We start from the raw sequence: 23472 nt of genomic DNA on the forward strand, positions 1-23472 counted from the left end.
CTTATAACAACAAAGTTATGTGACTGACCTTAGGAGGCTTGGCTCGCCGTCTATAAGAACATCCAGGTGAACATGCCTCTTCCTCTTTGCTCACATCATCCGAGATCGTAAGTAATCTTATGGAATAACGTTAATGTTACACCCAATGTCTTTTTTCTATTTGCTGCATTTTTCTATTTGCTGCATTTTTCTATTTGCTGTGTTTTTTTATTTGCTGCGTTTTTCTATTTGCTGCATTTTTCTATTTACAGCGTTTTTTTATTTGCTGCGTTTTTCTATTTGCTGCATTTTTCTATTTGCTGTGTTTTATTTGCTTCATTTTTCTATTTGCTGCGTTTTTCTATTTACAGCGTTTTCTAAATGCTACGCATGTGTTGTCAAATTGATGAAGATGTTTTCTTAATGTGCTTGTGTTTTGTGTATTTGCATGTGTTTTCTTAAGTTGCTGTGCTTTGAGCTCTCAGGGCCACCGTACAGATGGGTCTCTAGGGAGCATTTTAGGAAGCAGGACTCGTGGACTTGTATTTACCCACAGTCAGAGGGGGTGATGATTCACAAACTTCAGCGAGAGAGCTCCAGACTCCTGGGTTGCCTTGTCCCAGCAAGGTCCATCATGGATTCACCACTGAAAGAGGTGAACTATGGATGGGAAAACCAGCTGGATGATGAAGACCTCTTCATCTGGGCAGAGACCAAAGATTATCAGAAAGGAAGAATTTCCTCCCACAACCAGGAAGAGAATCTTTGTGTGAGTACACCACTGGTTTTCATTTGACACTATAAATGAAATCTGTAGGTTTACTTAAAAGGATGCTCATTAATTGTCCATTTCAACTGTCTTTAGGATGGAGAGAGCGTTCTATGAAGCAGTCATTGGGAATATGCTGAAATCATTTCTCATAGACTCCCAGATGCTAAAGGACATGAGACTGCATCAGGTGCTGTGCTGATTCCTGCGGTCCCATTCATCTCGTCTTACTTCACCATCAGAGGAAATGTTTCCATTTAATGTGAGCAAAAATAGCTTCTACAACTATTGCCAATTGGCTCAGAGGAAGAAACTACATAGGTTTCCCTGACAAATCAATGCTGCAGAATTTGATGGCGTCACCACGTTCACTATGGACCTGCTTAATGTCGAAACAAGACGAATGTAATACCACCTAAAAAGAGAATGTCTACTGTAACTGACTTTTTAAAGCATGTGGATAGGATTAGCGGTTCAAAAGTTATTGAACATTTAAGAACAAGAGCTTTTTTTAGCCGCCACTGCCGCCGGTCTTGGTCTTTGAGGGTTAAAGCAACCACCTCTAAATAAGCACAACTGAAAGCCTTAATATATATTTATGTTTATGTTTAGTGACATTACCCACTGAATAGTTGTTATTAATGAGGAAATGAGCCATAACGAAATGTTTTGTACCACACTGTAAACATGTTTAAGTCAGCTGTGAATTTAGACTGAATATAGGAACTAATGGGGATTGACTCGATTTTGGAGCCAGCCTCAAGTGGCCACTCGAGGAAGTGCAGTTTTGGCACTTCTGTATTGGCTTAATTTTTCATCCCCTTGGCCACTGTAGTCTGCAACATCAGAGGCATTGACAAGTGAATAAAAAAGGTAAGTAAATTTAATATCACATTGCATGTTACATGAACTGCTGTACCCCCTAATTGGTAGACACAAATTTTTATTTAGTTACATGTAGCCTAGCATTCATGTTTTTGATGTTGTTGTTCATTTATTCATGTTAAATCATGGTAGCTGTCTCTCAGGGGTACTCAACATAAAACACTGTTGCATACAAAAGTGTCTGATTTAACATGGTTGAGTATCTTAAACTGCCTGACCGTGGAGCACATTAAATCCGAAGCAAATGGAGATGTCATATGTGATACATATTAGAACTCACCAAATTTACAGGTAGCCTTTGAGTTAAGATAAGACATGCAAAACATTGGGCCTCTTTCCTCTGCAGCCCACTCTAAATTCTGCAATTTAGGGGTAATTTGCAATCACCCTCATTAATTTAACCTGTTCAGCCCAGACTCTCCTACTCACACACCTGTGTGACATTTCCTTCATCGGCTTCCAAGCATTAAGCAGTCAGTTTTCATAGCTTCTTTGCCAGTTCATTGTATGCGTTTGCCTTGCTGCCAGAGCCCAGCCTGTTTGTTCTCATTTTTGTTCCTGGACTGGTTTCATTCTCCCGAAGACGGTGAAAAGAAAATATCAACAGACTCCGACTCTGATGAGACAGAAAACCTCAATCAGGTGATGTGCTGATTCCTGCCGTCCAGTTCACCTTGTCTCACTTCACCATCAGAGGAAATGTCTCCATTTAATGTGAGTCAAATGTCAGGGTCCTGCTCACCCTCTGGGGGAAAAATTAAGTTCCAGTTGAATATGTTCAGGCCTATTTACTTAACTTACTTTGTTCAATTAAGAGAGAGAACCTTTGTCTAACATTAAACATAATTAATTGTCACATATTACACCTTTTTTAATTTACTGTTTTTTATTTATATCAGTGTTTAGTTTAATTTTACTGTTTTTTGTCACTCACCCACCCTCTTTACTTTCTGCCTTTGTGTTTACCTGTTTGTGTGATTGTGCCCTAATTATTTTCACCTGTTCCTTGATTGTCTCACCTGTGCCTGATAACTCTTCCCAGTGTATTTAGTGTTTGTCCTCCACTGTTTTCCTTGCCAGTATGTCTTCATACCTATTGTGGGTGTATTCCTCATGGCTCTACCAGTGTTTTCTGGAGCTTTTACCTTTTTTTTTCTGGATGCTTAACTCTCACCTTCTACGCAATGACTCTCCAACTGTAGGCGTTTTGTTTTTCCTTTTTGTACAATCAATTCTTCTAAATTCTGACATTGGGTTGTGTTATGTTCAGAACTCAAACTTGATAAAAAATAAGGGATGAAAAAAGTTGACATGTTTAGGGCTCCATAGCAAAGCAATTTGTAAAGGAAATAATGAGGTGAGATTTTATACTCATTATGCTGCCAGTGCATGTCCATGAGCATTACTGAAGCTTGAATGCATAACGTATTAGTTTTAGTCTGTCTATGCCTCTTTGCTTTTAGGTCTTCAAGGAGTTAAAAAATCAACCAGGACACAAACACGCAGAGGGGAGGCCACAGTAGCAACTTGGCTGTGGGTTTCCCTCATGCATGAGGTCATCGGGGGCAACCATCTCCTGGAGGTCAGGTACTCCAATTGTGCACAAGTAGCAGGACCACAACAGGCAGATGATTGGCCATCCACCTCTGCCTGTCCCCCACTCCCCAAGGACAAAAGGACCTGACGGGCTGCTTTACTGACCTTTTGTAAAACAAGCTGAGAAGGAGGAGCAGAGGTTCCAGACACTGCAGCGCAACAGTTTTTGGCTTTGTTTGATGAGTTGGTTTTAAAACAATATTTTAACATGTTTACTATTAAACTATAATTTATTTAAGTTGTGTTATTCATATCCCCATAGATCATAATTAAATCCAGTCGTAGGAAACAATTTTGAGTCTGAGTTGTTGAAATTCTGGGTCTAAACTTTGCAGGGCTTATGTGTTCGGTTTTTGTGGTTCTGCAATTTAATGCCACAAACTTTAGACATTTTCACTGCCTGCATAAAACTGGGTTTGCTTAAAAACCTTGAAACCAAAATTATTTAGTTTATATTAACATAGCTCCAAATCATAACAAATGTTATCTCAGGACTCTGAAAACAGAGGTTTAGACCGTACTCTTTGTCATATTATTTAGAGACCCAACATTAATCCTCCATGAGCAGTACTTGGCAACATTTAGCAACAGTGACAGAAAAACGTTCTAACAGGCTGAAACCTAGATCAGAACCAGACTCACAGTGAACAGACATCTGCTGAGACCTGGGGTCCGTTTCAGAAAGCAGGTTTAGTGAAAACCCTGAGTTTGTTAACCCTGTAATGAGGGAAACCTCGGCTTTGCCGTTTCAGAAAGAGAGGTAACTTTAACTCTGAGTTGGTTTCTATGGTAACTTTGTCTGTGAACCTAACCTGGTCGCGAGCAGGTTTTCTTCAGGAAACTCAGAGTTTCCCTCATTCTACTTCCTCATTCATTCAGCCCGTCTCACGCGTGTGTTTAAGCGGTTACCGAATTAGAAGAAGAAACGTTGCGTCTCTGTGCTGCTCTGACCCCTTTGCAAAATTATTTTATAATTGTGATAAAAAAAAAATCTAAAGACAAATCTGTGTCAAAGTCATCATTTTTAGATTTTCCACCACCACTGCCGAGAGCGCTCAAATAAGACGCGTAAGTTATTGGATTTTTTTTTTTTAAACTAACAAAATTCACTTTAATCAACATGAATTATAATGTATGTGAAGTCAGCATCAGAGCTTGTTGAACCTGCTTTGTGAAACGGACCCCAGGTCCGTTTCAGAAAGGAGGTTCAACAAACCCTCAGTCTAACCCCGGACTGTGGTTTGACTTACTCTGAGTTAAAATTCGCTGCCTTTTTGGTTTCAGAACAGCTGATCAGAGTTAGTTCAATCAACTCTGAGTAGGTTCAGCCAGAGTTAAGAGTGTGCACGCTGACTATAAAAAGCCAGCATTAATGGAGCCCCAATCCCACGATTCACCATGGCAACGGCACACAAAAAGAGGTCCTCCTACGTCACACCAGTGGAGCTCGAAATCCTCATGCGGACGTTCAGCGAATACGAGCATGTTTTAAGAAAAATAAAGTAACACGGCTGCAGCTGCAAAAGAGAGAGAAGCGGCGTGGGAAGAAACTGCTGCTCAGATAAATTCGCAAATTTGAACTGGTGTATTTATTTAATACTTAATCAGAACCGGAAGCTAAAATTTATATAAATTTAGGAGCAATGCAGCGGGAGAAAAACGTACATGGAAGCAGTTAAAAATAAAATACCAGAACATCATTGAACGTCAAAGTAAGGCTCAGGCAGAACAGGTTCATGGCTGTTTAAATATTAAACAGATTAAATATCATTTAGTGGCTGTTTTAATGTGCATTAGCTTTATCCCTAACATGATGCTGACTTCATATACATTATAATTTATGTTGATTAAACTAAATTGTGTTAGTTTAAAAAAAATCTAATAAGTTCTATAGCTTCTTATTTGAGTGCTCTCGGCAGTGGTGGTGGAGAATCTACAAATGAGGGGTCAGAGCACCACAGAGACGCGCGTGAGACGGGCTTGATGAATGAGGAAGTCGAATGAGGGTTTTATATCCTAGAGGGAGGAGACAGAGCTAAACTGAGTTTCCTGAAGAAAACCTGCTCGCGACCAGGTTAGGTTCACAGATACAGTTACCATAGCAACCAACTCAGAGTTAGTTACCTCTCTTTCTGAAACGGCAAACCCGAGGTTTCCCGTATTACAGGGTTAACAAACCTGGGGTTTTCACTAAACCTGCTTTCTGAAACGGACCCCAGATTGGCTGAAAAATTTTAGTCACTCACCAGGTTGTCTGTGGTTGTCTAGATTCATTTATTCAACCTTCGAAGGAATCATTAAGGGCATGCCCTCATTGTCAATGATGTCAAGAGCACAACAAAAAAAACAATTTGCACAAATAAATACAAAAAGAATGGCAACACAATTACATATAATTAAGAGTAGTTTGTTATCACCGTTTTAAATTGACCCACAGTGACAAATGTGTGAGGTTTAATGTTTATTTCAAAGTGTTCCATGTGAACGCAGCAGAGAAGCTTTATGCAGTTTTTCCAAATACTAGAATTACTAGAACGTGTTGAATATTGACTGAGACCGGTTTAATATGGAGGTGAGCAAGGTTGTAATTATATAGCAATTAAGGCTTTATAAATAAATAAAAACAAATGTCACGTCTTACTGTTAGAGGTGCCCAACCAACCTTTTCATATAAGATGCAGTGACGAGTGGAGTAGTCAGTAATGAATCTGAGGGCAGACTAATGAATGGAGTTTAGGGGTCTAAGAGTGGAGACGGAGGCGAGCCTATCGACAACGTCAGCATAATCCAGAACAGATAAGACGTCCTCGATCTGTTTTCTGCTGAGCATTGGGAAGTTGGCTCTATTTCTATAGAGGAATCCAATATTTGTTTTAACTTGCTAGCAAGCGTATTAATGTGAGTTTGGAAAGTGAGTTTTTGATCCAACTAGATGCCAAGATTGAAGGACAGGCTCTACTTCAATCTGTTCGTAACGGTTGGAGCACATTAACATTTATGATCTCCGACTCTCAAGACCAGTGTGAAAGAAGAGTTGTACAGCTGTTCTGCTAAAGCTGTTTCACCTTGAAAGCCCGGCCACCTGGCAGATTTGAAGTAACATTTTGACAAAAAAATGATGCCCCATGTGCTCACGAGACCTTTCTTCCTCTATTCTTTTCTTTTCTAGTTTCATGCTTTCAAATAAATTAATAGCAATATAAAAAATATCCTTCATGGTGTTTTCTGATTTAGCAGGCTAATGGAAAGCTAACATTTTTGCCACAAGGTAAACAGGCAGAGGTGAAATTTGCTGGACAGGTTTAAGTGGATGTGGTTGGGCGATGAGGTTACATCCCTAAAAACGGTCTGCTTAAGAGTAATAGCAGACCTCAGGATGCCATAATTGACCAATCAGAGTAGAGTATTCAATCACTTGCATGACATATTCTGTATACATTGTAAGAAATGTGCTAAATTCCATCTTTTACAGTCAAAATGTCATTTTTGTGATAAAATTATAATAATATAATAAATAATTTTAACCTAAATAAATCGAAACCTCTCCACTGAAAACTACGACAGAGTATTAGGGCCACATTAAAGAAAAAAAAAAAGATTTCGAGAATAAAGTCATAAAATTACGAGAAAAAAAGTCCTAATATTATGAGAATTAAGTCGTAATTTTAGGCCATGGTTAGCCTGTATCTTGTTTTGAAGGGTAATATCAGAAGAGCAGCCAGTTGCCTGCGCTAAAATGACTAAGATCACGAGTCATTTTCAAATAAAATCACTTTTCAGAGTCCTGATAGTTCTGACAAAGTGGTGCTGGTGTTCAAAAAGATTAAATATTTAACATTTGTGAAACGTATACTAATGTATTGATATAGCTGTTTAGTGTGCTTGCGCATTACAAGGCAGGAGATCTCGCATGTTCTCGCGAGGTACATGTATGCTATGCTTCCATGCTACCGGGTAAAGAATACATAAATACAATAAATACAGCTCCGGCTCAAGTTGTGTTAAGCCTCCTGTGCAATCATTTATAAGCATAACTTTACAAGATGTTCACTGTGAAGTTATACTTCACACGTTCCTCGTTTTAGTGCAGGTGGCTGCTGCTCTTCTGACGTTTATAACATTTAGGCTAACAATAGTCTAAAATTATGACTAATATAGTAACAACTTTATTCTCGTATTTTTACGACTTTATTCTCGTAATACTATGACTTTATTCTCGTAATATTATGACTTTATTCTCGTAAAATTACGACTTTATTCTCGTAATACTATGACTTTTTTTCTTGTAAATTTACGACTTTATTCTCATAATATTATGACTTTATTCTCGTGAAATTATGACTTTATTCTGGTAATGTAATTACTTTTTTTCTCGTAAAATTACAGCTTTATACTCATAATATTATGACTTCATTTTCGAACTCTAGATTTTTTCTTTTCTTTAATGTGGCCCTAATACTCTGTCCTACTTTTTACATTCTTATCATTGATAGGGGCTACATAATTATCTATTTGTTTTTAATTATAAAAGAAATTCAGTAGCACCCTCTGCATTTATGTTATCTGACATATTATTAACACAGCGCTGCTCATTGTTGGAGTATAACTAACAGAACACCACGGACATTTCACCGAAATTAATGAATTTTTTTGTAATATAGGCTGTAGCTCGTTGACCACTGTATCGCAGTTGGAAGGACACGTACTGCGTTAGATGTTCCTTAAATGGCAGTGTATGTTGTTGGCAGTGACAACACACGCTGCGGACCAACTTCTCCTCCCGTCGCGAGATCTGCGGTTGCTTAGAAACCGACGTCAACAGCTCCATTTACAAAACAACACACTAAAGACGGTTGGAATCTTCGCTAACACGAATGCTGCGCTATTTGTGAAGACTCCTGGATTATTATATAATGGAGGTAAGTGCTCTGTGTTAGGGGTTAATCATTAAGTGGTAATTTGACGATTAACCGTAATTGAGCATGATATATTGAACATAACACTGGTTAAAGCAGGTTATTTCCTGTCAAATACGCATAAAGTTTGGCTAACTTGACGTCCATTATAGCGCACGAAAAGTTCTTATTCGCACGTGACGTAAATTTAACTTCTCTGCTATTTGTTTGAACTTTACCTACAGTGACATGCAGGGTCTTAAACAAAGTTCAAGCATTAAAATGACCCATTGGTTAAGAGTTAAGTAAGGGGTAATATCAAATTACATACCTGTCAATTATCTTTGGAATCTTGATTGTTAATCTTTTCACCTCCACCCTTCCTGCACACATTTTTACTTGCCTTATGTGTCTGTGCTGTGTTTAAATGAGACGGGACCAGTAGGAAAGGACTCATTTGAGTCCTTGGAGGAGTTCCAGATGATCCTCAGTGAGCTGGTGGGAGACCAGAGTATGGATAAGGTCCGGATGGAGTACGAGAAGCTGATCCATGCGCTGAAGAAGTCCAGAGAGAACGAGAAGAGGCTGATGTCTAAATGCAGGGAGCTAAACGCAGAGATTGTGTCCGTCCAAACTAAAGTGGCAGCAGCCCTGAAGCTTTCCCAGGAAGATGAGAGCCAGATCTCTTCACTAAAGAGGGTAAAATGCCAGAACATGAGAGCATACTCTAAAGTGCAGGATGTCTTATTTATTTCTTTGTTTGATTATGTCCTGATTTGGCATCATTTCAAACATGGAGGTTATGCTACATTTGGGACTGTGTAAAATAAAGGACCAGAAATAGTTATTTGCTGTAGAAGTTATATTTTATTTGTTCATTCCCCCCCCCTTTTGACTCCTCCGATTCTATTAATTCAACAAGGCTTTTCAAAACTCTTTCTGTGCATTCACTGCAGGAGCTGGGTAAAGCTTGGGAAATGGTTGACACTGCTCATAATAAAGAGAAAAATGACAAAGACACCATCAGAAATTTAAAAGAAGAAGTTGCCAACCTCATCAAAATGAATGAACAGCAGGCTGGTTTCCATATGGACCAAGAGCAGAAGTGAGACACTTGGTTTAAATGATTTTTTTAAGTGCAGACTCTCGTTAAAGTGGATGGAAACATGTGTAATCTTTGTTTTCAGTGAGCTGCTAAAAATGAACGAGGAGTTGACCAAACAGAGAGATCAGCAGCTGGCAGATGTGGAGGGACTGAGAGAGAAACTAAACCAGGCCACCGCAGCCCAGCAGGAGATAGAGGCCAAACGAGACGCTGCCTTAGAGATTATTTCTCAGGTAAGAGGGAAACTATCGGACAGTATGCTGACCTCGAAGGAATTTGTGATTATGTTTCATTTTTAATTTATTGGTGGGGACACAAGGAGCTTCTGTCACTCCGGATTCAGCCCTTAGCTGCTCGCAAGATTCTCACTAGGTTTATTTTTTCAAACTTTATTTATAGAAAAACAAAAATCTGGATCTTTAAATAATAATGGCATGAATGGAAGCCTCCCTCCAATCCCCTCCCTTCTGTCAGGTGACCATCATTAGGTTTGTCATTTGAAGAGGTGTCAAAAGTACACACATTCTATACTTAAGTAGAAGTACAGATACTTGTGTAAAAAAAGACTTTGGTAAAAGTAGAAGTGCGGATTCAACTCCTTTACTCAAGTAAAAGTAAGAAAGTACAGGCTCTGAAATGTACTTAAGTACTAAAGTAAAAAGTATTCCTCTGAAGGACATTTTACCGAGCACTTCTGTGCAAAGCTAACTAAACCTCACAATAATAATAATAATGATGATAATGATAAAAGACGATTAAATGTAAACAATGTATTTTCAATTAAAATAAAACTATATACTGCCAATAATAAATATTAACTTTGTTCTAGAGTTGTAACAACACCAGAATTTTGAACTTCAGCAATACATGATACCTCTTTTGATAACTGGGCAAAACGAAAAAAGTCCTCGGCACACTACGATGGTTTTCTTACTTTATTATCACTGGACACTTTCTGGTTTTGCTGCAAGCCAAATTTCAGACTGAATAATAAAGACTGAATCAAACTAAGGTCCCAAATGATCCATCCATGGATGGATGGTAACGAGCCTGTTTTGAGAATGTAAGTGAGTCGAAAGTACAGATTTTTGTGTTCAAATGTAGGGAGCAAAAGTAAACAGTTGTCAGAAAAATAAATTCTCAAGTAAAGCACAGATACCTGAAAAATCTACTTAAGTACAGTAACGAAGTATTTATACTTCCCACCTCTGGTCATTTGAATTACCAAATTGGCAAGGCTACACAAATGTATCTAATAAAAAAGGAAAGACAATAAAACAATACCGAAAGCAACAAGAACAAACCTAAACCAGCTTAAATACAGTTATTACATGAATAAGTAAAATATGTCTCCTTACTGAATAAATACAAACATGATCTGTCTGTGTTTCCGTTTACACATGCTTGTAGTGACATAAAAAATAAATAAAAATAACATTTTTAAGACACCCAGAAATGTTAAATCAGACAGGAATGAGAGGCGGGCGGTCTCCCATAGCCACGTGATCGTTGATGGGAATACGGGGAGAGTAGGCGGTGCTTAATGTGGCCCAGGACACATGTGTACACACTGCCAGACGGATTTGAATGCGTCTTCAATCCGTCCTGGGAGACTTCACACCTGTAGCTAAGGCTGTTGTGGCACTTGTGATCCGATCACGAAAACCACATGTTGATACCAGGTCTGAACACCCTAACCCTCACATAGTCACAGTCTATAATACGAGTATATTCATGTTGAAGACAAGTTTGAGGACATAATAATAGTAAATGTAACCAGGTTACATTTCTCTACACACACTAAGTACCTGATTTTGTAGCATCACTTCCCCGATTTTACAAACACACAGCTCCGAAAAAAATTAAGAGACCACTGCAAAAAAATAGTTTTTCTCTGGTTGTACTATTCATAGGTTTGTGTTTGTGTTAAATTCTAACATTTAACATTTAGTTATATTCTCATGAAGGTCTTTTATTTGCAGAAAATGACGACTGGTTAAGAAACCAAAAGATGCAAAAAAAAAAGTGTTTTTCAGAGCTTGTATAATGCAAAGTAAACAAGTTCATGTTTCAACAACAGAACACTAACGTTTTCACTCAGGAAGAGTTCACAGATCAATATTTGGTGGAAGAACCTGGTTTTTAATCACAGCTTTCACGCATCTCTGCCTGCTCTCCACCAGTCTGTCACAGTGCTGTTGGCGCACTTTGTTCGATGGCTTGTAACCATCCATCTTCCTCTTGATCACATTCAGGAGGTTTTAATGGGGTTTAGATCTGGATTGGGCAGACCATGACATGAGGAGAGAGATGCTGATTTAAGGAACATGGAGTGCTCTCTTAATTTTTTCTGGAGCTGTGTATAAGAGGACTCAGCAACTTACCCAGCAAATGAAGCAGCAAGAAGTGATGCAACTTTAATTTTTTTTTATAAAGAAAAGAAAGCCCTTCAAAATCTTGGCTTTGCACACATTTGGAGGTAGCATGCTATTTACTTACTGTTGAACCTGAATTTTAAAATAAATTCCAAAATTGGACATACTGTAGACAGACATGACCAAAACATATGACCTGGAAAATTTCATGAAACTTTACTTATGCAAGATTTTGCTACAGTGATTAGAGAAGTGGAGGGAGATTAGATTTTCAACTGATGATTTCAGTGTTTGTACCACATCAGTGAGTCAGAAGATGGACATGTGTACCTGAAGGATTTAGCTACAAATCTTACTGTACTTTAATATACTGTATTATACATACTATCTTAAGGCCGATCAGACAGAGCGTGTTTTGCAGGCTGTAAACCGAGGTGCACCGCACTGCCTTTCTTGTTGAAGCCTACGGTTAAAAAAGAGCAGCTTACTGCGCCTTTTTTTTTCTACTGTTGTTAAGGCCACCACTGAATCATAGCTGTCATTAACCTAAGCGTTATATTGTAAGCTGACAGAAGGCCCACCTCTCCTTTCATCCGATTGGACAAGCAAAAAAAACGGCAATGACGTCGGGCGCTTTTCTGCTTTGAGTTTTTTCAACTCGAGGCGCTCAGAGCGTTTCCTCAAAAACGCGAGGCGCTCCTCAACGCAAATGCAGCGCGCTTAAAGCGTCCCTCTCACTGAAAACAATGACGAAAAGCCCCCAGCTGCTAAAACGCGTTCTGTCTGATCGGGCCCTTACACTGCTTTGTCCTTTACTTTAAAGGGACATCTTTACATCTGCTGTGTATGAAAAGTCCCACAAAAGATCAGTCCCATTACCTGTCACTATCTCACTTTGCACTATAGATAAGCATTCAGGCATTGGAACCCCATGAGAAATGCAAACAGCTGAGCTGAAGTTAATTGGGGTCCTCACAAATAGACTGAACTGAAATTTGCTTTGATGCCAGCTTGTTGTTACCTTGTGTGTCTGACTCCAGCTCCAGCAGGAGCTCCAGGTGCAGCAGAATGAGATTTCTCGTGAGATGAGGTTTAAGGAGAAGCTGGACAAGGAGGTGAAGCAGCTGCACGTTGACATGGAGGCCAAGACGGGGGACATCAAAGCTCTGAATGTGCAGGTACAGAAGACCAAAGAGGAGCAGCAGAAGCTGGAGCAGCAGCTGAAAGAGCTCAAGGTGAGACGTTTGTATGATGTAATGTGTGGAAACAAAGTGCTGTAATGTTTCCCATATCAGTTCAAAGTAAAGTAAGCATAGAAAAAAATAACAGTAGAGTTAAATGAGCACTTCTGTACAAGACTGCATGAAGCTTTCCACTTTTGCTCTCATTGCTCTCCTGTTTGGACTGAATCACACGTTGTAAGTTCATTCTGTTATTTAGTTTACACGTCATACAAGTGTGTATTTAAATGAGCCAACACAGGTAGGTGACCAATTAAACATAAAACCAACTAACAGTTAAAATGGTCAGTTGATAATTGGTTTCAACAGTGATTATGAAGAACAGCGACAGTGTAGAACATTTTATGTGAAGTATCATTAATCCAGAAGACTAAGACCCCCGTGTGCACAGTTAAATTCAGGAACATCCCCATCAGCCCTGAGAGATCAGGTGCTGCTCCAGGAGGAGTTTGTTGTGTGAGCTTTGTGAAACTGAGAATGAGGATCATCTTTTTGTTTTGTTGTCTTTCTTTATGACTGCACAAGGGATGCACTTTTTTAGTGAAGTGACCTTTATATATGCTGAAATTCTTTTGGCGAGATGACTGAGAAAAACTTGAAATGTGCTTCAGTAAGAGATGTTTTTTTTTTTTTTCACCAAGCTTTGAGGAGAAACTTGTCTTGTAAACTCATGAGGTTTGGGTTATTTATGTGCATAATAAAGAATCAGACAATCAATCAATTAATCATATAAATAAATATGCGTCAATAAAAACCAAATGCGTCTCGGTAAGCCACCTGCCTAATATTGTGTAGGTCCCTTTTGCCGACAAACAATCCCTGACCAGTCCAGGCTTGGACTCCACCAGACCTCTGAAGGTGTGCTGAGGTGTCTGGCACCAAGACGTAAGCAGCAGATCCTTTAAGTCCTGTAAGTTGCGAGGTGGGGCCTCTATGAAGCGGACTTGTTTGTCCAGCACATCCCACAGATGCTCCATTGGATTGAGATCTGGGGAATTTAGAGGCCAAGTCAACACCTTGAACTCGTCGTGTTCCTCAAACCATTCCTGAACCATGTTTGCAGTGTGGCAGGGAGCATTATCCTGCTGAGAGAGGACACTGCCATTAACGAAGGGGTGTACTTGGTCTGCAACACTGTTTAGGTAGGTGGTATGTGACAAAGTAACATCCGCATGAATGGCAGGACCCAAGGTTTCCCAGCAGAACATTGCCCAAAGCATCACATTGCCTCCGCTGGCTTGCCATAGTGCTGGCTTCCCATAGTGCATCTTTGTGCCATGTCTCCCCCAGGTAAGAGACGCACACGCACCTGGCCGTCCAAATGATGTACAAGAAAACATGATTCATCAGACCAGGCCTCCTTCTTCCATTTCTCTGTGGTCCAGTTCAGATGCTCACATGCCCATTGTAGACACTTTCAGGGGCAGACAGGGGTCAGCATGGGCACCCTGACCGGTCTGCAGCTACGCAGCACCGTACACAGCAAACGTTGATGCTCTGTGTGTTCTGACACCTTTCATCAGAACCAGCATTAACTTTTTCAGCAGTCTGAGCTACAGTAGCTCTTCTGTTGGATTGGACCTCACAGGCCAGCCTTTGCTCCCCATGTGTATCAATGAGCCTTGGCCGCCCATGACCCTGTCACTGGTTTTCCTTGCTTGGCCCACTCTTGGTAGCTCCTGACCACTGCAGACCGGGAACACGCCACAAGAGCTGCAGGTTTGGAGATGCTCTGACCCAGTCGTCTAGCCATCACAATCTGGCCCTTGTCAAAGTTGATCTCATCCTTACGCTCGCCCATTTTTCCTGCTTCCAACACCTCATCATGTTCACTTGCTTCCTAACATGTCCCACACACTGACAGAGACCATAGTAACGAGATAATCGATATTATTAATTCGACCTGTCAGTGGTCATAATGTTATGGCTGATCTGTGTATATACAAAACTGGTTGAGCATGTACATCAATGTTGTAAAACCAACACTGTTAATGTATTGCAGAATGTAATAAACACACTCTCCTCCCACACGCTGATCTCTTCTCTTACTGTGACAGGCTGTAAGTGAGCGAACCACCAAGGAGCTGGAGCAGACGCAGGTGAAGAACAGTAAACTGCAGCAGGAGTGTGAGCAGCTCTCGTCAGTCAAAGAACATCTCTCCCTGGAAAACCAGCAGAACACAAATGAGCTAAAGGTAGCATCAGGGGTCTGTGTGTGTGTGTGTGTGTGTGTGTGTGTGTGTGTGTGTGTGTGTGTGTGTGTGTGTGTGTGTGTGTGTGTGTGTGTGTTTGTGTGTGTGTGTGTGTGTGTGTGTGTGTGCCTGTGAATGCATGGTTTTGAATGTGGGTGGTGTAGAGAGACAGCACTGGAGTAACAGGACGTGTAGTGAGTCCACAAGAAGGAGTCATTCCACTCGTCCTTAGGTGAGCTGATTGCTAAACGAGCACTGTATTTGTACGAATAAGGTCAAGGTAATATTTATTTTATTTACTGAGGCAAGAAGGCAGAACATTTGACATTTTCCTAATGATGTCCTTCTTTCCTAAAACCTGCATCAGCATTGCTCTCACTGAAGTTTTACTGCATCGACATTTAATCCTGTGATACCAAACAGGCTTGGTACTGACAATCTGGAAATACCTGATGAGAGATGAGGATTCTGCCCTATTGAACCACAAGGGGGCACTGCTCTGAGACTCATCTTTTGTTGAGCAAGTCAAAAACAGGTCGAATGTGTTTTGAAGTGTGTTATTATTTTTGTTTTAAGTACTTTGGCACAGTTGTGTGAGGGCTGCAGCAAGAGTAACAGAACACCTTTGGGTTATATCCCCTCCTCTTTGCTTCTATGTAATGCTTTACTCCTCCACTCCCACGTGTCAGATGAGAGAAGAGGAGGTGAATCAGATGCGTCAGGAGGTGGCCAAACAAACAAAAATGAGGGAAGTCATTCAGAAAAAGTTCCACCAGATGGAGGATCAGAAAGCGGATGTGGACGTGCAGAGAGAGACCCTGAAAGCTCAGATCGCTGGTCTGGAGAAAGGTGAGGGAGATTTGTCTGCACACAAACACAATTCAAAAACATCTAACATCTCTGAAGAACAACAAACCCTAACATCCTCGTCTCTGAATAATATCATACAAGTTGAATAGGAGATGCACAAGTAAATAAATGAAGGTCACAGGGTATGGCCACTGATCACAGCCCAGATATTTGCACACACAGCCATGTGTATTTAAGGTTATAAGGCTATTTTTACCTCCATATTTGTGCTTGTGTCCATCGGTTAACTTGACTCTCTCTTAGTTTTTGCTTTTGTAACACCTCTTGTCATTGTTCTAATCCCTTCTTGGCATTTTCTTGTTTTTCCTTCACAGTTCTTGTATGAACGTCAGTCTGTTTTATAGTCCTTTTCATTCTGACATAAAAAACTCTTTGTGCAGTGAAATGCTTCATTCAGACTTTACCTCAGACTTAAGCCTGCTAAATAATTTCAAATGACAAAGTGTCACACTCGATGAAGTTAAAATGAAAATAAACAACACTGTTTGCTTTAAATCAATATAAACTGTCCCCATCTTTCTCCCTCTGCAGACCTTGAATCTTCCAAAAAGCAGATTGAAGCCGACAGGAAAGCCATAGAGGAGCTGATCCGAGAGAGAGACATCTTAAATAAGGTTTGAGTTTGTCATGAGGTTCGCCTGGGGCTATTACTGACAAACCTGAAGCAAAAACCCAAATTTGAGCTGGTCAAATGACACATGATGCAGTTGTGTATTCGCCAGAGTTGAATTATTTTAACTTGAGTATGAAATTTTAATTCTCCTGACATCCAGAGATAATCTCAGAAAGGTTTTAGCGAAACTCCAAAAACATGCATTTTAAAAGCTTTTTGGAAATTTGTTTGAGAAAGTTTAAATAAAGACTTTTTACAAATGTGTACCATGATGTACATATTTCAGCATCCTTTTCACATATTGTTAGATCACTGGAAAATGTCTGTAATTTGGTTTTATACTACTGTAGTAAGTAAAGAAGCAGCCGTAACTGAAATACAGCTTAAATAACTGAACTACAATGAAAAGACCTCACTGCAGACAAGTGTTAATATATTGTAAACTTCAATTTCTGCTTTTTAACCAACTAGAAATACTTGTTTCATTCGTCACCAAAATATTTACTTATGTTCATGTATTTGTGTGTATGAACCCATTCAACAGAACATGATCAAAGCTGCACAGTCGACTGAGAAGCAACAGAACCTGGTGAAGCTCCTCGAGCAGGACAAGAAGACGCTGGAACATGAGATCAATGGTTACCGGCAGGAGGCCCAGAAGCAGCGCAAGATCATCCAACAGCTGGAAAAGGAACGAGACCGCTACATCAACGAGACCAGCAGCCTCATGCAGAAGGCAGGTTATGAAGAAGACCGAGCTTATTGTATTTTAGTATTTGGATTCATTTTAATACACAAGAATATGACATTGGCTTCTCTAAGAGGTTTGTTCTTTGCTTCCACAGGTGCAGCAGAAAATGAGTGACGTTGAAGTAAGAGAGACTGAGATATTTGATTGGAGGAAGAAGGTCACTGAGGCAGAGTGTACACTGAAACAGAACGAAAACCTGCTGGAGAGCGTCGTGTCTGAGAGGAACTTCTACAACAAAAACCTCATTGAGGCTCAGGTATGCTTCATGTGCTCCTTTTATCCAAAGCTCATCCACAACTGGATTAACTGCTTATTTACAGAGAAGCTTTAATTGTTGTTGGACAAGGGTGGTGTTGTTGGGGCCATGTTCTAACATTTTATAAAAGCACTGTAAATGATGGTAATTTCTTCTAATAAGATAAGATAACTCCTCCATTGGTGTCCCACAAGGCTCTATATTGGGCCCACTTCTTATTACCTAATATGTGATTGATCTGCTTTCTGTATGCCACAGGATATAGACTAACAAGTCGCCTCCACTCTCACCAGGGCTGGGCAACATAGCCTACCAACATCAGGATTGAAATGTTTAATCTGTTTGATGCTGCACATGTTTCCTGCTTTTTAGCAGATGTTTTTGTGCTTTTGTTTTTCATGTGGAACTCACAGTGCCACAAACATCTTCCACTAGGCTGCAGGCTTCATTTTGAGATGCTGGAATACATCAGTTCTCTATCGATGCTGTGTTTTCTAGATTAAAAAAGGTTACTGGGGCTAAATATATAACAGTGTAGCCACAGTTTTGCTTGGCTGTAGGGCTAGGAAACTTTCCCACAATTTTTATTATATTTTTGATCACTTGTTGCTATTGTTTATAGTCAATGTATGTAATTTAGAGTTGTTTATAATTCCCTCTTACTTTTCTATCCCTCCACCATCTGTCTCTCTGCCTCAGGAGGAGATTGCAGAGATGAAGAGGAAGATGAAGACCATGAACAACCAGGTCACTCGACTGAGGGATGAGATCACTGGGAAGGAGCTGGCCCTCGCTAAAGATCAGCAGGAACACAAGCGCTTAGAGAAAGACAACGAGGCCCTCAAGGTACAACAGCCTGCCTCATCGTCATCTACATTGTTTGTATTTAGTAATAAAAATAGAGGCAGCAATTCTAGTTTAGGGCTGCCTTAACTCTACACTGCCAGGGCTGCTCAGGTTCAACTTGCCTGCATGTTTGCACCCTTCTGTGTCCTTCTGCAGGTGGAGCTGCAGTCTATGAAGCTCCAGCTTGAAGAAATAAAGCAGCATCTTGACAGTCAGAAAGCAGAGCAGCAAAAACTGCAGAAGATTATAGCAGACGCTGATGCTGAGCAGATCCAACAGAAAAAGCAGCTGGACCAGGTAAAGGAGGTGGAGGAGATGAAGTCGAGAAAAAGAATGACAAACGGAGACTTATCTGATTATTTCTTCTCTAAAGGTAATCAGGGAGCGGGACAGCCTGGGCAAACAGCTGCTCCGACACAACGATGAGCACGCTCTGCTGTACGAGAAGATCAGGATCCAGCAATCAATCCTGAGTAAGGGGGACTTCCACTACAGCCAGCGGATGGAGGACATCCGTCTGCTCAAGCTGGAGATCAAAAGGCTGGGGCGCAAGAAGAGCATCCTGGACAAAGCTGTGCCCAACACAGAGGACCTGAGGTCAGAGAGAGAGGAGGAGCCTGAGCAGGGCACGATGTGGAGAAGTTTGAGAAAGACAGTCAGCATTGAAAATCTTAGAGAAGAGTTTTGAGTAGAGAAGGAGGGCGGTGACCTACAAAGTTTAGTGGTTCACGAAGAGTATTAGTATTAGGCATATGGGAAAAAATAGAGGAATGGTAAATGTTAAATAGACTGCACTTATATGATATACAAAGTAATCTATGTGAGAACTATGTTGAATACCACTAAACTGTGTTGCTGCAGGCGAGAGCTGTTCTACCTGCAGAGGGAGCTGCTCAGAGAGAGGATGAGGAACAGCGTCCTGGAGGATCAGCTGAAGCCCATAAATATCCACCGCTGGAGACGACTGGAGGTGAACAACTTGTTTAACAGTGTCTCTGGATTAGCTTAAACATTTTCATTTCTGGTTTATGTGAAAGACTATTCTCAAGAGGTCAGGCCTCTAACACTGTGTAAACGTCTGTTCCCTGCAGGGCAGTGACCCCAGCAAATACGAACTCATCCAGAAGATTCAGTCCTTACAGAAACGACTCATCGGCAAGACACAAGAGCTGGAGGAACGAGAACTCCTTTTACAGGTAGACACTGCCTCCTCACTGTGTACACAAAAGCACACACACTGAGGGGGGAATTCGCAAAGGATTGCACGACTTTTGGTCTTTGGTCTTAAAATGTCTGTCTCTGCTATTTAAAGGACGCATTATGGAGATACATCGGAGAGTTCACAACACACGAGTGTCTGCCTGTTACTCACACAGGGAGGCACAGCAGCGCTTCTACTCATAAGGAAAAAGCAGCGTGTTTGCAGATACAGTGAAATAACATTGTTTATGGGACTGTGAGACGGCAAGCTTGTATTTCCCTCTTCCCTCTCACAATGCTGCTTTCGGTTTGGTGCCGATATGCTGAGAAGTAGCAGAAGACGTGGAAAAGCTCACCACTGCCTCCACACACACCTGCTTCACCTCAGGGAGATTCCTGCTTGAGCCACGCACGGGCTAAAAACTGTAGGGAGCAGTGTGATCGCTTTAACATCAATCCATGCTTCGACATGTATCGTACAGTGACCTGTGTTTTTTTTCTGAGTGTTCAAGGACACAGTGGAAGGAAATAAGTGAAATATGCTGGTCCTAGCCCGGTTGATATGAGGACTGAAATCCGCCATGTAAATAGCAACACGCCTGCCTGCAGGTGCACCGGGCTCTTGAAGGGATTGACAGCTGACACTCTGATTGGTTTGATTCATGTTATGCCGAAAACATTCCAATGAATAATCCAGGGACTTAAACCACCCTCTTTGCGGCTTGCGCCGTGGTTTGCGCTCAGATTGTGCGCCGTCTAACTAGCTAAAGTGCGTCAGACACGCCCTAAATCACTAACCACGACTGGGTTCAAAGCAGTGCATTAATAGCTTCATTGTAACAGGTTTCGTTTTTCTACAAACACTTCCTGGGTTTCATGGGTGATAATGTTGTCAGACACTTTGAAAAACTATCTGTGCCTCTAAGTGGTAAAAACAAAAACTTTTAGTGGATGTAATTTGATCAAGCATATATGTCCCCAAGGATTACATTGCAGCCATCGCAGCCTGTCTCGTGGCTGCCCCCTGAAGAAACCTACAGGAGTAATTCAAAAACCAACACCAAAATACATTGGAGTAGAGCCATGATTTAAAAATACTGATATGCCCCTTTAGGTCAACAAGAGCACATCACAGATCTAGGTGCAAAAGGTTTTTCTGTCTAACAGCAGGAACATATACTTTGGCCCCTTTTGATTACTATATGTAGTCATTGAAGTCATAATAATAGATGATCCCTTTCTCTGTTAAATTTTCTTTCCTTTATGTCCCCACAAAGGAGAAGGAGAAGCTGTATGTGGAGCTAAAGCACATTCTGGCCCGTCAGCCGGGTCCTGAGGCAGCTGAGCAGCTCCAGCAGTGTCAGTGGACCATCAGAGAGAGGACCAAGAAGCTCAAGGTCATCACTCATGTCCTTTTATTACCAATCGAGTTATACATCTCTGTTTTGATTTGTTTGTTTGGATGTTTCTCCCCCTCCTCCTTTGTATTTGACCATATCAGATGATCTGTCCTCTGTGTCCATTTAAAGCTTGATGATGTTGTGAAATTCTAACTCACTGTGTAATATAAGCCTCGCTATGTTTCTCATTTAATATCGTCTTTAATGAAATGTCAGTGAAGGGATTTTAATTATGTAGAACTCATTGCTCATATGGGGTGTTTTGTTGTATTACGTTATGTGTTGTTATTCAAAACAAATGCAAAATAGAAGCATATTGACTGTTGGTCTCTGTAATATATAGATATCCTTTGAGAGTTTATTGTGAACTAAAATTATAGGTACACAGATGCACAGGCACTGTTTTGTTTATACTATTATGTGGGAGTGTGGTTCTAAATAATGAGGAAACAAAAGACATCCATGTTAGCTACTTTCTACAATTACAGGAAATAAACAGTGCTAAACGGGTATTAGAGACTATAATCTATAAACAGGCTACATACGAGATGAATACTCTTAAAGGGCCAGTTCGCCAATTTTCAACCTCAGTCCTATCATGTTATCATGGGGAGCTAATGCCGTTATGGTAGGAAAAAAATGCTATTTGGCTCTGTGCCTTTGCTATTTGCTTCTCCAATGGGCCCTGGAAAACCTCCACCAGACTATGTAAAACGTGTCAACTGGCGGAGGCCAGGGAGCTCGCTAAACTACACTTCCTCAATCTAGGACGCCGCCTCCGATGTCATGTCTCGTTCAAAATTGTCAGGTTTGAAATGTAGACTGCAGACCTGAAGATTTAATAGACAATCCACCGGTGTATTCTCATCGTATTTCTGAACCTGTCCCGCTCTGAGCCGTTCCCCGCAGTGAAAACGGTAGTATTTCACTCCAGCGTCTCTCGCTGGGCCGTTCCTTTCAGAGGGAGGGGCGCAATGCACGCTGGGTGTTGTAGGAATGTGGAATGGGCGAAACCACAAGCTGTTTGTACAACTTTCTCCACAGCTATGGCGCCATTTCAAATATTATTACTTCTATCGATTACAGAGAACATCAGCTTTGACTGACAGTGGCTTTTTACAGGGGCGGATTGCTCCTTTAATACAAACTCGATTGTAAATTGCTACATAAACAGCTGGTAACAGCTGGTATTACAGTCTAGATTGGCAACAGAAACTTACAATACACAAATTAGCACTTAGTCTACTTGTGGTCATGGACGCACACAAACTGTGGAATCAACTGAAACTTAGCTTGTTGGGATTGACTGTCTAACTGTATAACTAAAACTAACTGCCATTCTCTATAAACCAGTGCTAGCCGTGTGCAAAAAAGGTTGTTGCCTAGCAGCGGGTTAAACCTCACTGTCCATACCTCTTTCAATTCCTTGAGCCTTCTTTAGCACAGCCTCACTCTTTCGACTCCAAGGTTTACAGAACAGGTGCAGCAACTGCTTTAATGTTAAACATTGTGCCTGATTACCTCTCTACTTTCTATGATGATTTATGTGTTCATGTCTCTCTGACTCCACAGGTGCTGATTGCAGAGCTGAGGATGCTTGACTCCAGGATGAACGACTACAAGAGTGAGAACCAAAGTTTAGCTAATGAGCTAGCTAACGTCAAGAAGAAATACCTGACTCAGAAAAAACTTCACAGGTGAGGTTCATCTTTGTTTTACATCACATTTTATCACAAAGTATTATTGATGAGTGCAAAATATACAGCTTATTTTATGCAGAGAAAAAGTTTACTGTAGCCCCTTGTGATAGTTTTGCTCACTCTCTGATGTCCTGGACATCCTCCGTATTTCTCCTCAGTGAGCAGAGGAGAAAGACGAAGGTGGAGCAGCTGGAGCCGCTGCCTCAGATCAGCAGCAAACCTCACTTCACTGGAGGAGGCTTCCGGATCGACAACCCTGTGAGGAGACAGGAAGCATTATAAGAGGACCTGACACATACACATACTTTGAAACTATTTGACTGGCTGATATGTTAGTGGAAGCGGATATTATTTATATTAAATTTTGTTCAGCTATCAGCTGCTGCTGCTTTATTTAAGTGTCACTTCTGATAAAACTATCATATAGTGCGATTTGAACCTAACCTTCTCTCTGTTGATGTTCCTGTAATCACCACTAGATGTCAGCAAAACACAGACTCACTAGACGAGAGAAACATCACCCTGTGCTTCTAAAATGAATGGATCTTAAATCATATTTTTATGTTAACTTAGTTTAAAGATATACAGTACAGTTATGCTTTATATATTTTATTTTAAACTCCCGCACACTGTCCAACTTGCAGAAAATACATTTATTTGCTTGCAACATTTTGGTGCTCGACCTCGCTCGATCAGGTTTGCCTGATGAAGGTCGAGAACCGAAATGTTACAAACAAATACATGTCTCACCTGGAGTGAGCCTCATTGTTTAATGACCACAAATATTTACAAAAAGATT

At 40.7% G+C, this 23472-nt stretch overlaps 1 protein-coding gene across 1 annotated transcript; it reads left to right on the forward strand.

Moving 5' to 3' along the window:
- Positions 1-613: 613 nt before the first annotated feature.
- Positions 614-22955, forward strand: cfap58 (cilia and flagella associated protein 58). Its single transcript, XM_069665379.1, has 18 exons — positions 614-748; positions 8557-8823; positions 9081-9229; positions 9312-9462; positions 12645-12839; positions 14903-15040; positions 15727-15886; positions 16439-16521; positions 17065-17256; positions 17366-17527; positions 18227-18373; positions 18530-18670; positions 18747-18970; positions 19235-19343; positions 19465-19569; positions 20851-20970; positions 22546-22670; positions 22832-22955. Exons 1-18 carry the CDS (start codon positions 614-616, stop codon positions 22953-22955), a joined length of 2727 nt encoding a protein of 908 aa, XP_069521480.1.
- The last annotated feature ends 517 nt before the right edge of the window (positions 22956-23472 follow it).

This window comes from Semicossyphus pulcher, unplaced genomic scaffold (assembly GCF_022749685.1).
Source record: "Semicossyphus pulcher isolate SPU_LCO1_2020_fin unplaced genomic scaffold, fSemPul1.0.p SCAF_10, whole genome shotgun sequence".
Taxonomy (NCBI): Eukaryota; Metazoa; Chordata; class Actinopteri; order Labriformes; family Labridae; genus Semicossyphus; species Semicossyphus pulcher.